Source organism: Mirounga leonina, unplaced genomic scaffold, assembly GCF_011800145.1.
Source record: "Mirounga leonina isolate KUSES-001 unplaced genomic scaffold, KU_Mleo_1.0 Mir_126, whole genome shotgun sequence".
NCBI classification, from domain to species: domain Eukaryota; kingdom Metazoa; phylum Chordata; class Mammalia; order Carnivora; family Phocidae; genus Mirounga; species Mirounga leonina.
In genome coordinates this window covers 6911397-6926441 of record NW_023270314.1, presented here as the reverse complement: position 1 = coordinate 6926441, position 15045 = coordinate 6911397, and the positions used below count along the sequence as shown (strand labels likewise).

At 34.3% G+C, this 15045-nt stretch overlaps 1 protein-coding gene across 1 annotated transcript in view; it reads right to left on the bottom strand.

Moving 5' to 3' along the window:
* Window positions 1-15045, bottom strand: part of CAPS2 (calcyphosine 2) — a 46238-nt gene continuing 31193 nt past the window's right edge. Inside the window, exons 14-20 of the mRNA XM_035002115.1 lie at window positions 14403-14485; window positions 12456-12610; window positions 8862-8981; window positions 6762-6858; window positions 1295-1446; window positions 1103-1142; window positions 1-902 (exon numbers count right to left, since the gene is read on the bottom strand). Of these exons, the coding sequence (XP_034858006.1) occupies window positions 1107-1142; window positions 1295-1446; window positions 6762-6858; window positions 8862-8981; window positions 12456-12610; window positions 14403-14485 (643 nt within the window). The 3' untranslated portion in view covers window positions 1-902; window positions 1103-1106. The remainder of the gene's footprint in view (window positions 903-1102; window positions 1143-1294; window positions 1447-6761; window positions 6859-8861; window positions 8982-12455; window positions 12611-14402; window positions 14486-15045) is intronic.

The following is a 15045-nucleotide window of genomic DNA, read 5'->3' as shown; positions in this document are numbered from 1 at the left end:
AACAAAATACACAAATAACATATTGAGTATGTATTTTCTAACTCTACACTGAAATAACAATGTAAAATAATGAGAAATTAACTATTCCTAAGCTCCTAAGTAGAGAAATTTTTTGCAAACACAGATGATTATTTATATTAAAAGGGTGGAGGCTTATTTAAGAGTATGCTGTGACATTAACATGTTAAATCCCAGAAGAATCTTCCCTTTTTTCACAAGATGACAGCCTATAGATTTTCTGATTATATTCACAAGAAAATATGACCTAACAACATAAGAATAGAAAGGACAATTACAATATATCTAACCATTAAATAATATCTATTTAGAAGAAAATGTTTTCATTGTTTAGCATAACAAAAAGAAATGTTTAGAATAACATACGTTCATTTTAGGACACAAACATCCTTTTACATTTTGTTAAGAATTCCTAAATTATCCCTTAGTCCATACATGGGATAATGCACTTTTTGAGATCTTTATTTAAAAATCTAAGAAAATATTCTCCCTTCCATTTTGTATTGTTTCTAGCTAAACAGTAATTCTGTGTAGGTAACAAGGATTGCAGTTAAAAATAGGATAAAAGATCAAACAGATCTGATCACTTGAATAATTACATTGTGCTCTACTGGACAAACAACAGCACATAATTTAGAAGAATCCACAAGACAAGCCAGTGTTTAAGTAAGCATTTTAAGGGTAAGTCTCCATCATTCTAAATATTTATGTTACAGAAAACATCTACACCGCATGGAAAATTTCTCTTGCATATCCTCTAATTCCTTTAACATTTTCATATGTTTGAAGCAAGCTGAACTATTTGAAGTCTTACAGGCTTTTGGGCCCAATTCCAGTTCTTCAAATTGAGAATGGGTGGCAATCATATTTTTGAGAATGGATAGCTAAAAAACAATGGATGAGTAACTTGGTTACTATATAGAAGCTCTCATATAGTTTGATACAGATGTAAATTTCCTATGAAGGCTAATTTAAAAAATGACCTTTAAAATATATTCAAGATCAGTAATGAATCAACAAGATAGAGCTTTAGACACTTAGAAGACAGGCAAGCACACAGAGATGCTCATGACCAGACACATACCCCTTCAGCTCTCTTTCTGATTTCTCCTTCCAGACTCAATCTGTTTGAGGAAAAAAAAAAAAAAAAGAAGTCCTAGAAAAATATATTCCAGGGTTTGACCATATTTTACATTCAATTCATCTCTCCTTTAGAATGCTTAGTGCTGAAGACACACTCATTCTAAAAAAATTAAATCCCCCACGGAGTACGTACAATATTAACAAAATCTTCATCATTTACTATCCCTATACTTAGACCTTCATAGTAATCTTCAAATTCCCCATAGGACACTTCATCCGACTTGCTGCAGGCATCTTTTAATGTTTCTAGAAAAGATAATTTGATTTCTTCCTCTGTGGAAAGGCCTGTAAGATAGTACCAACTGTGAAACAATCTCCTTAAAACACTAGTAAAATGACTGATGACAATACAGAAATACTTAATCACCTTATGAAATCTTTTCAACAATTTCAAATCTTATGTCAAAATACCCTCCAATTTATTTAAACATTTTCTTGCATGAATCAAAATTTAATGGTGATGACTTTAATACACATGTGAGGCAACTTTTAAGCCTCTGATCAGATGTGTCCTATAGGTATAAACAAAGTAACAGTCACTACTGTCCATATTCTTATATATCTTAATGTTGTAGAGGACTCAGCTTTATTCCCATTAGAAATGAGGAAAGAAGAAAACAAGTAAATAATTTCAAAGATTTATAGGCTGTTAACACAGTAATGCAATGTGTGAAAAACATCCCTATATTCAGGCATTAGTTATTTTATGAATCAGTTACTCATAATTGCAGCTAGAAAATATTACTGCAAACAAGATTCGGAGGCCTATGAAAATCTTTGCCGGAAGAATTTTCACTGGATTAAATCACTCTATTTTAATCTCTGACATTAAGGAGGCTATTTCCACTACATCATACGAAATAGGATTAATTTCATTCTATAGGAAGATGCTATTGAGAATCACATATGTAAAAAAATTACAATTCTTCAGTTTGTTATTTAAAGAGAGAACATAACTGCTAAGCAAAATAAGTCAGCCAGAGAGACAAATACCATATGATTTCATTCCTATGTGGAATTTAAGAAACAAAACAGATGATCATAGGGGAAGGGAAGGAAAAATAAAATGAGAGGAAAACAGAGAGGGAGGCAAACCATAAGAGACTCAGCTATAGGGAACAAACTGAGGATTGCTGGAGGGGAGGGGGGTAGGGGGATGGGGTAATTGGGTGATGGGCATTAAGGAGGGCACCTGATGTAATGAACACTGGGTGTTGTATGCAACTGATGAATCACTAAACTCTATCCTGAAACTAATAATACACTATATGTTAACTAACTTGAATTTAAATAAATAAATAAATAGAATCTTAAAAAAAAGAAAGAAAATTATTCATTTGACCATGCTATACACATTAAGATTCCTAACCCTGTGTATTACTGAGATGATTGAGACATTGTAGTCTCCACCCATAGATTGTGACTGAAAAGTACTTCTAAAAAGAATATTCCACTGAGTTTAATTTGGGAGAAGCAGGTGAATTTTAGCAAATAAGGAAGAATATATTAAGCCTGGAAATTTTATATCTCTAGAATCACCCTTTCACAGCCGTTTAAATTCAATTAAAATACTGTAAAAGTTCTTTAAAAAAAAAACAAAAAACAAAAACCAGGGACGCCTGGGTGACTCTGTCAGTTAAGCGTCTGTCTTCAGCTTAGGTCATGATCCCAGGGTCCTGGAATCAAGTCCCTGCATCGGGCTCCTCACTTAGCAGGGAGCCTCCTTCTCCCTCTCCCTCAGCTGCTCCCCTTGCTTGTGCGCTCCCGCAGTCTGTCTCTCTCTGACAAATAAATAAATAAAATCTTTTAAAAAAAACAAAGAAGGAACATAAAATATCTGATGCAGTCTTTTAATTCATTTGATTTTTTTAATTCAGAAAGAGAACAATAAGCTATTTAAATAAGTAGCGTGGGTTATGTTGTCATCAGTTAAAGGGAAGGAGCAATCTCAGATGCTACCCTATTCACACGGATCTAGATCTACTCCCAGGATCCTAGCATGTAAAAGGAAAAATGACATTCATTAAGTTCTTAATAAGAGGAATTAAAAGATGAAAGGAAGCTACAAATATGGTCAGATGATACTCAAAGAAAATAGAGACCCATATATAAAGGCAAAAGAATGTCAGAAAAATCTAAATGACCCTCTAAATCATTTTGAAGTCATGTTGCATTTTAAAATAACACACTTAAATTGGGAATACCACCTTAATTGTCTAATGAGGTGGGCAAAATTAGGATAAGAGTTGGATCTTTTTTAAAAACCAGAGGTCCTCTAATGGACTGAGATTAAGTGCCTTTCACATTAAAAAAATGCTTCAGACGTTTGCGGTCTTTCAAAAATGTGTGCAAAACAAAGAACAATTATTTTATTTTTAAAAACGGCTGAATGAACAAGGACTGAATAATTATGCTGTGCAGAAATGGTAATATAAAACAACAGAGTGAATTTGTGATTGTTAGTCAAGGATTAAAATTAACCAAGATCTAATCTATATAAAAATATATAGCTATTAGCAGAAGAGATTTCCTCCTCTGTTCACCATCCATACTTTTGAACAAATGAGTTTTAATACTGTTTTTTAGTGCTCGCTTCGACAGCTCATATACTAAAATACTGTTTTTTAATGAAAATATTTTTTATTTAAATTTGTGTTTCAAATACTCAAGAATTTTATACCTCCACTGTATCACCACCCAAGAAATACATACCTTTTATCATTTGTAACTAACCTTTCTTTCTCTCTTCTTAGACACCATGAAGTATTTTAATAAACAATGATAAATTTCTACTATCTTTACACAGAAATACATTTGGGATATCTCATTTCTATTAAAGCTGAAAATACCTTTTTCTAATAAATTATTTAAGTAAAGTAAAAAGAAAGTATTTTCTATAGTTAAATTGTGCTATAAAAGCCTTAATTTGAAATTAATTATAAATTGTAAATAATCTAGGGGCGCCTGGGTGGCTTAGTCAGTTGAGCGTCCAACTCTAGATTTGGCTCAGCTTTGATCTTGGGGTCATGAGATCAAGCCCAGCATTAGGCTCTGAGTTCGTTGGGAAGTCTACTTCTTTCCCTCTCTCTCTGCCCCTCCCCCTGCTCACTCTTTCTCTCTCTTTCTCAAATAAATAAATCTTTTTTAAAAAAATTGTAAATAATTTATTTTCCAGAGATGGGCATGTGAAAAGATTATAATTTGTAATGACAGATAATAATAAATTTTTAGACTTTAAATTTTAAAAAACTGTAATGGGTGTTCCTTTTTTTAAGACTATTTGTACCTACTAGCTTATCTTCCTTAATGTGATGCAAAGATGAGGTATGGAATTTCTTCAACTAATGAAGGCTTATCCAACAAGAACAAAACCCTCACCAACAATTCAATGACATCTAACAAAACTAATGCTACTTTAGCAACTTAATTAAAATTATTAGAAGGGAGAAAACAAAGAGAAAAACAATATAGGATGTTGAAATCACCTAATTTTGAAATAAGTAAACTATCTTGTTCTTATATTTAGCAAGACTAATTAAAGAAGAAAAGCAGAGAACGACATAGGTTTAAAGGAAGAGATATGCTAACTCCAATTCAATAATGCTCAAAATTTTCTTATGGAAACTGCAGTTCATTTAAAGTCATTGATAAGCAAATTAAACTATTCTGACCTAAAAGAGATTATTAGAAATTGGGAAGCTAGTGATGATTAGCTTTAATCTTTATGACAAAGTGTTGGTTTTTTCACTTCATAATTAAAAGTAATAAATAAACCATTTACAAGGGTTAGTGATGATAAACCAAAATAATTACAACATATCTTCTTTTAATAATAAAAATATTAAGGGAAAATTCTGGAATAATAGTATTCTATAGTATTTAACAGTATATGATCAAAATCATGAAAGAAACTTCATAAAATATAAATTACAAATGGTCAAAAAATATACAAAAATATGTTTAACCTTCCAAATAACCAGGGAAATGCAAATAAAAATTTTTTTACTCTATCAGACTGGCAAAATTCTATGGTGTTGGCATGACAGTCGGGGCAATGAATTCTCCAACTAATGGCAATATAATCTGGTATAGCCATCTTATAATGCAGTTTGTAAGTATCAATTAAAATTTGAAACGTAGATATTCTAGGTATTGAAATTACCCCCCCACAGGAAACAGCAGAAAATGAGCCTAAGGAGTCACAAATAAGCATATTCATTGCTTCATTGCTTAGAAATTTAAAGTCTGCCAGTAGGAGACTAGGTAAACTGTAGTGTATTGATTTTTAAAAAGAATAATATGCAGCAGATAAAAATAAGGTAGCCCAATATGGATTAATATGGCAAGAGCTCCAAAACATATTTTTGAGTGTAAAAAGTAAACTACATAGCAGTGTGTTTACTGTACCTGTCATGTTAAAAAAAAAAAAAACAACTTCAAGAAGTATTTGATATTTACAGTACCTATACAGCTATGAAAATTCATAGAGTAAGGACTGAAATGCATATATATTAAATGATATTAAGTGTTACCTCTATAGAGGAACGTGTGATGAAGAGGAGAGTTACTGCGGCCAAAACTTTCTTTATAATAGTTTATTTATAAATCAACTATGTAAAAATTACAGTCAGAAGCAATATAGTAGATAATGAATCTCTAAAATTACAGATCTTCCCTGACTTACAATAAAGTTATTTCTGATAAACCCATTGTAAACTGAAACTGTCTTGTGCTGAAATGCATTTAATTCGCCTACACTACCAAACACCATAGCTTAGCCTAGCCTACCTTACTCGTGCTCAGAACACTTACAATTAGCCTATAGTTGGGCAGAATCACCTAATGCAAAGCCTATTTTATAATATAGTATTGAATATCTCATATAATTTGTTGAATACTGTACTGAAAGTGAAAAACAGAATAGCTGTATGGGCATAGAACGGTTATATAAGTGTATGGGTTGTTGACCCTTCTGGTCACATGACTGGCTACCGCTGCCAGCATCATAAGAGAGGATCATACTGCATATCGTTAGCCAGGGCAAAGATCGAAATCCAAAATTCGAAGTGCAGTTTCTACTAAATGCACGTTGTTTTCACACTATTGTAAAGTCAGAAAATTGTTAAGCCAAACCATCCTAAATCGCCTGTATGTATTTGAGATATTTTCTAGATCCTCAAATTTTGATAGACATATGTATGCCCATTATACGTGTACCTCCATTCCCAGAGAAACACTTTCACTTTCTGCCTTAAATCTTCCAAGTATACAAAATACAGTAAATCTAACCCAGAGAACTTACACATGTAATTATCTGTCCTCTAAATCCATTCTGTCCTAACTCAAATTCCTCAAGAAATAAAAGTTCAATCTCAGTTTATAAACATCGAAGAAAAAGAATAAGCACAGACAATAGACCTCAGAATTTTTAGTATATTGCTGCCGAAGAAGGTAAAATGGCTCTTATGTTTCTGGTTTAAAAAATAATTGTTTATTTCCTCCCTTAATGGCCTCAAGTCCGCACTGTAAGTTAATATAAGATATTACTTTTATTAACTAACATTTTAGAAATCTAATGCATTTTGACTCATAATAATTACCTGAAATTACTTGAGGATGCTTCTTTGCACAGTAACATTTTCTTATGTCTATAATAGGCACACAGCCAGTTTTGTTGAAATCCAATTTCATGAAGGCCTAAATAAGAGAGAAATGTTATTTTTTTCTATGAAATCATTAGACATGAGAACCTAATTCTCTATTCTGTAGAAGGTTATCCTTGAGCTCTAAACAAGCCAGTTTAAAAGTACTAAACTGGTATATGAAGGAAGCATCATGAACACAGGAAGATATCGGAGCAAGATGTAAGGTAACCTGCACTTTCTGGCACCTGACCTTGAGACAGTAAGCTAACCTCTGTTGCCCTGGCTTTCCTCCTCTCACACTGCAGAGTTGGGTAAAAGACCTTTCTGGTAACTTCCAGCTCTAGGATTTATAGGAAACTGATAAATGGCCAAAACAAATTGCCAGGACCATTTTGATTCAAAAAGTGAACATGCAAATATTCATTACTAAAATCAATAAGTACAATATTTTTTAAATGGCTTATGTTACTCTATTTCCTGAAACTTAACACTACCTTTTGATATGCCAGTTGTTTTATTGTTTCTCTAATTCAATGCAATTTTTGGTATCGTAAAATAAAAAAATATTTTATGGGGAAGAGGAATGGGTATATAGAAACACACAACCAACCCAAAGCAACAGCCCACATTTGCGAAAGAGTCAAAACTAGAATCAAGTTTGTTTATTCACAATAATGTGTTCACAGAAATAGGGTACCTATTATGGGCTGAATCCCCCCCCCCCCCATTATACACTGAAGCCCTAAGCCAGTTTCTACTCCTGATACTCAAATCTGTCACCAGGACATGTAAAGTACAAATAAATGCAAATTTCTAAATTATTATGTGATGAATTCATTTAACATAAAGTTTTTATCGCGTCTTTTGGCCAGTAAAGATTTTGTTTTTTCTATTTGAGATTTATACCTCATGTAATTGTTTATACTTTTCTATACACAAAAGCTTTGTTTCAATATTAGATACTTATACACAGGTACATATTCAAAAGAGAAAGAAACCACACTGCTCAAAAGTATGCTCTAAAGTTGGCCAGCAGAACCTGAGTAATATGTACTTTCCTATAAAAATCAGGGCCTCTTGGGGTGCCTAGGTGGCTCAGCTGGTTAAGCCTGGACTCTTGATTTGCGCTCAGGTCATGATCTCAGGGTTGTGAGTTCTGCGCTGGGGGTGGAGCCTGCTTGAGATCCTCTCTCCTTCTCCCTCTGCCCCTTCCCCCACTCACGCATGCCCAAGCATGCTTCTCTTTCTCTCCCTAAAATGAATAAATAAATCTTTAAAAAAAAATCAGGGCTTCTGTTTTTAATTCCAATTTAATCGTCATTTTAATCTTCATTTGAAAGCTGGCTAATATGCATACCAGAGAAACATCTCTTAGTCACAATCCTAAGATAACATGTATTGAGCCTTGACACTGGAACAGCCACAATGCTAAGAATTTTACAAGTTTAATCCTCATACCAACTCTATGAGACAAAAAACTAAGGCTCAGACATATTTAATAATAGATAATCACATAACTAGTCATTTTCGGAGCCAGCAATTTATGGAACTAGTAATTTGTGAACCAAAATTTGATTTCAGATTTTATTTTACTTTTAAAATCTGTTCCTAAAACATATGCATAAATTATTTTGCTTTATCCTGGTAGATTTGTATATGTATGTGTTTGCCTGTATTTTACTAATCTCAAAATAAATTACAGGTAAAGGAATTTAAAACATGTTCAATGGTAATTCAATAAAGTTCTAAAATAATGAACCCAACACTCTATTAAAAGTAACTATTTCAGGGGTGCCTGGGTGGCTCAGTCAGTTAGTAGTCTGACTCCGGCTCAGGTCAGGATCCCAGGGTCCTGGGACGGAGTCCCCAACAGGGCTTCCTGCTCAGCAGGGAGTCTGCTTCTCCCTCTGCCCCGCCCCCCAGCCCCTCCCCTGCTTGTGTGCGCCTGCGCACGCGCGTGCAGGGGCGAGCGGGGAGTGTTTCTCTCTCAAATAACAAAAATTTTAAAAATCCTTTTAAAAAGTAACTATTTAAAAGATTACTTAACAAAGTTACCTTTCGAACAAACGATTTCCTGTATTCATTCATTTCACCAATAATGGCACGTTTGAATTCTCCATAATCAACCTTGCCACTGCCATTGCCATTCAGAATTTGCCACACAGACTCAAAATCCTAGAAATATTCAGAGACCACTGTTTCACCTTAAAGTTATATATGACCACAACAAAACTCACCTTAATAATACTTTGTTACTACTTCTGTAGCCCCAAAGTAGCAGACTTAACAATTCCAAAAAGTTACATATAAACCCAAACAAAGGCAGTAAGAAAACTATTTAAAGGAACTCTGTGGTGGACAGTTCTGTAATGTTCAGGGTCATTTAGGAGTGCCAGTGTCACAAATTCTTATTTTAAGTTTGATTCCTTTCTATACAAAAATGCTCACCACCTACTTGAATTTGAACATTTAATTATTTTTAATGTATTATAAACGTGACAATTAAAAATTCACTTCAGGTTCTACAGTGATTCCAATGGCATTAGGGCCACTAAGAGTATTTCTGCTGGTTGTCATGTTTCAAAGTACAGAGGATCTGAATGGCTCCAATATTATTCCACAATTCACACTGAAAGGTGTTATTTTGAGTAAATCCTTATGCCAGTTTGTTCATTTTACCATTGCCACCTACTTCTTTGCAAATACACAATTTAATAGAATGTTCTATTCACAGAGTTCCTAACAACAACAAAAAAAATACAGATGGAGTTTTCTTAAACTCCGGTAAATAAATATATTTTCAAAGTTTCAGTCAAGTTGTTAGCTTTAAATGAGACTGTAAATAAGCTATCTAGCAAGGTGACTGACAAACAATGGGACTCAAAAAAGTTCTCTTCTACTTCCTCCTTTTTCAATTAAAATTTTAATAAGAAAAATTCAATCTCAAGATGCCCTGCTGCCCCCCAATTTTCAATAACCCCTAATTTGTCTGTCATAATGCCCAGTACATGACCAACTTTAAGTGTCTGTAAAATGTGCTCTTAAATTTAAAAATGAGCTTGACCTTTAAAATCATACATAATACAGATAAAAGATGAATTTGCATGCCCAACTCATGGAATACTAGAATTAAAAGATATGCTTGAAGCTTAAAAGAAATAATTTTCAAAAATGGAATAATTTACCAAAAGTAGCAACAAATTTATATAAGTCTTTCTTTCTAAGATATGGTACAGAATGGAAAATGATAATTCAGTTGGAAAAAAACCTGAGCTTTAATTTATTGATAGTATCTCTAATAAATTAGGCTACTTATGGTGCATATCAATTATTTTAAATTTCAAATTAAGGAGAATGACTATGCTTTCCCCAAACTAGTTCCACAATTAGACCCAGATTGGTGATTTTTGAGTTCTTATTTTTGCTTATCATTGCATGGGCAGTCTCTAGTGATATTATAGGGGCAAAAGGAGGGAATATTATTTTTAAAATGGGAAAAAGGGAAGCTTACTTGTGTTTTCATAATACATGTTCTCCCTATGTTAGAAGTCTTATATAATTATTTTAGTTTTCATTTCTGACTCCAGTGACAAAAATTTAGCAAATCAACCAAAAAGAGAAGTACTGGTTGATGCAGAAAGAATACTAGGCTGACCTAGACTATCTGGGCTCTAGGTCTAACTCAGTTATTAATTACCTGTATGACTGTGGATAAACACACCAAGGCTTTCTAATTTTCTATTGCTGTTTTTACTATTATTATTATTATTGAGAGGAAGAGATAAAGTTAGAAGAACCCTAGTATGTGTCACTAAGTGCAGGCCACAAAGTTAAACTTGGTAAAAAACACAAAGGACAGGTATGTCACAACAATGATAAACAACACCACACTGGCACAGAATTTTAGTTGAAAAGGCATATTGCTGTGTAATTTTCTCATCTGACGTTCAAAGTAACTCCGACCATAGGTATTATCTGTGGATTGCCCAGGCAGAGCCTTTCAATCAAAAAAGTTAAGAGACCTGTGTAAGATCACACCATTGAAGTAGTAAGTCTAGAACTTGAATCTGTATCTCATAAATTCAATTCTCAGTGTTCCTCCCACAAAATACACTGTCTTGTGAGAAGACCATTTGAAGCAAGAGAGAACAATTCAAGAGAATCTCTGATCTGAAACCCTTGAGGTAGACATGTTTCAAATTTACTTTTAGAATAAAACCCAAACTTCTTAGCATAGCATGCAAGGCTTTAAGGTAATGGACCCCACCAGGCTTATTTCTCTCCATTCTTCTCTTTTCCTTCCTTCCATACATCTATCCATGTAAACTGAGGCTGTTTCTTCAGCACTTGCCATATGCAAGGTTCCATTCGAGGTGTTAGACACAGCAGGAAACCAGAAGCACCTTGGTCCCTGCCCTGATGGAACTAAAACTCTACTTGCCAGAAAAGCCAGAAAATACTTGCAAAGTGGTATGAAGAAAATAAAATGGTAAATGGTATACAGAGGACCAGGGATCAGATGGGGTACTCCCTTAGACAGAGGTGTCAGTGTAGTGCTCCCCATAGAGAAAGCCTAAAGGATGGAAAATCCAGCCATGCAAAGGTCCAGTGGAAGATTGCTCACAGCAGGGGCACAGTCGTTAAGTGTCTGCCTTCAGCTCAGGTCATGATCCCGGGGTCCTGGGATTGAGCCCCATATATCGGGCTCCCTGCTGAGCAGGGAGTCTGCTTCTCCCTCTCCCTCTGCCTGCCACTCCCCCTGCTCCTACTCTCTCTCTCTCTGTCAAATAAAAAATAAAATATCTTAAAAAAAAAAAAAAAAAGATTGCTCACAGCACAGGGAACAGGATGTGTAAAAGCTTTGGTTGCTTAATGGGGGGCAGGGGTTCGGTTTTGACCTTCTGCAATTCTTAGAACAGGCTACACGCCCCCCTCCCCTTCATGCCTTCACATGTGCTTCTCCTTTGTGTGAAGTAGTCATTGTCTGACCCACATTCTCCCTCCCCTCTTGCCTGTTTAACTCCTCCTCATCCTTCAGAACTCAGCTCAGCTATATACCCTCCTCCAGGAATGCTATGATCTTCTCTCTTCTTCCCCATAACCTGGCCTGGAATTGATCCCATGTGTTCTGAAAGCATTCTCCATTTAACACATATAGTCTTCTGTAATCCTTCATCTTTCTTTTCCTCTGATTATGAAGACCTTAAGAGTATAGAGTATGCCTTCTCAGAGCTTAGAACAATGCCTACTTATTAGGTTCTTATTAAATACATGAGGGAGGAATGAATATTGAAATTTTAAAATTTAACAGGACTTGTCGCCTGATGGCTAACACTGATTATGAAGCAAAAAGAAAGAGACACATGGGGGCACCTTGGTGGCTCAGTCGGTTAAGCGTCCGACTCTTGATTTGGGCTCAGGTCATGATCTCAGGGGCTCAGCACTCAGCGTGGACTCTGCCTGAGATTCTCTCTCTCCCTGTCTCTCTGCCCCTTCCCCCACTCATGCTATAAATAAATAAATAAAGAAAGAAAGAAAGAAAGAAAGAAATAATCTTTTTAAAAAAAGAGACACATGAACTACTAAAATCTCAATAGAAAAGTTAATAATACCACTTAAGAATATTATGTCATTCTTCGCAGTACCTACATTTTCAGACAGTTCTAAGTGAAACACTTGTAGAGTTTGCTTAAGATCTGCCTTATCTAAAAGTCCAGTTCCTTCCTTGTCCAATTGTTGAAGATATTTTCCCAATCCAGTCAAAATACGAACACCCCTTTTGTGTAGCTGTTCTTTTAGCACATCTGTTTAGGAAGAAGAGAAATGGAAACCAATTGTTCCTATACACAAATGTATCAATTCTCTTGTAGGAAAAATTGAAGTTGATCTAAGCGGTATAAGGGATGTGAATATGCAACTAGATGGTATGGAGGACTGACAAAAGATTTTGAAAAATAGAATGCCTTTAGTAAAGAGTGTTACATACAAAATCACACGTAAATATACTAGAACTATAGCACCACTGTGTGGAGAAAGTGTTACATAGAAAAATAAGGGATCACTTTATCAGCATGAAAATAATCTACATGTTACAAATAAAATCTTAGTTTTTACTTTCCAGGCTTCCTCTTCATCTAATGATCTCACATCTTTAATCTCTTTCCTCTTTGCTACAATTATAAAATTGATGCGAGGCAAGTCACTCAAAAATGAGTTCAAAATTTCTAAAATATTTGAAATCTTCAAATTGTAACTTACATATTGAACAGCATCAAGGCTTTGCAGTGCTATCTTATACTTACACGTTTAAAGCAGCCCTTTCTTTTAGGAATTTTTAGTTATATTCTCAAGCTTCTAGCATTCTCTTTGCAGGTCAGTAATTACACTTAACACAGTTTGTGTCATCTTTACTTAAGAAAATATAGTTAACTTGGGCGCCTGGGTGGCTCAGTCGGTTGAGCGACTGCCTTCGGCTCAGGTCATGATCCCAGGGTCCTGGGATCGAGTCCCACCTCGGGCTCCCTGCTCGGCGGGGAGCCTGCTTCTCCCTCTCCCACTCCCCCTGCTTGTGTTCCCTCTCTCGCTGTGTCTCTCTCTGTCAAATAAGTAAATAAAATCTTTAAAAAAAAAAAAAGAAAATATAGTTAACTTTACTAAAGCAGTTATTAAATATAATAAGGAACAAAGGTCACTGGATTCAACAGTGACAAATATGGGGCTGACCATGACAGAACAGAGAAAATGATTTACTAACAATGACATCAAGAATATTGGGAGCATTCAAACCCCAATCCCAGACAACTTTTAAATTTGTTTCTAGCCTTCTTACTCTCATATCATTTTTAAATGACAAATCAGGAATTATCAAACCTTATAAATGATAAGTTGATTTCTCTGATTACTTGTTTAATGTCTTCCTCCTTCTTGACCATGAGAGTCATCAAAGGAACTGTCTATTTGAGCCTCATATACTTGGGTGGTTATAAGACTGGACTCTAGAAACAAAATCTGTAACATGTTTTCATATCCGAAGCCTGCATATATTTCATTTATTACCACAATAACTCTGGAAAGTTAATAAAACAGGTTATCCCCATTTTAGAGATGAAGAAAGAGGTGCAAGAGATTTACACAGTGTAACATGTCTATTAAATGGCTGAGTCCAAACATCAACCTGGCTCCCAGGCTAGCATTTTTTTCTTTTACAGGAGGCTGTCATAAATCGCTTCGGGATATCATCTCATGGATAAGACAAGTATTATATTACAAAAATCACTTACATTTTATTCATTTCATGCAGAAAACCCATACTATCTAGTACTTTCTAAAATTCTTAAATTCATAATTCATACAATACTAGTTAAACAAGATCACTAAAGTGGAAGAAATCCTAAAAATATTTTTGTCTTTTTTCAAATCCATCTGCTTTATAAAAATATTTTTAAATGTATAAATTCATAAAGAAGAAGAAAAAAGGAATATAAATCAAGTGCCTTTTTTGTAAAACTAAGAAATGTCCGGAAAATACTGCTTTACTGCTTGCAAAGAAAATTGTTGAAAATTAAAACTACTTGAGACAATAGTAATGATACATACCTTGAATGGCCTTTAAGACAAGCCTATCATTGGTTTCTTGACTGGTTGTATCATCCTCATGTTCCACAGAATCAGTTCTGTAACTGATATGTTCACAGTGATAAAAATATATTGTTTTGCAATCTTGAGTATGGAAACTCTAAGCTCTTCCCCATTCTGAACTCAAAGAAACTCTCAGAGTTGGAAGAGTGCTTAGAGATTTCTCAAGGCCCAGCTTCGCTTGCTGCTGTAATTCCCAGAAAAATTAAATATGCTAAATCAAGAGCTAAAATCCTTAAACCTTGCAAGAACTACCTTCAACATTACATTCATTTTGTAGCTATTTCAATGTTCTTTTAGAATAATTAAAGCTATAAAATTTAAAAGCAGTTTTAACTTTGAAAGTACAGAATGTAAAAACGTTATTTTAAAAAACCAAAAAAACTGCATTCATTTGAGACATACGGTAAATGACAAAGAAACAGACTTCCTTTAGCCAATTTATGGGATGTGGCCTCTAATGCACATACAGTACACCAATTATTGTCATTTTGAAATGCATACAGCACCAAGAAACACTCAGCAAGAATAGCATATATATACACATATTCTGTGATTTAAAAACATATATATAAGTATATATATGAAAATATATATCTATATA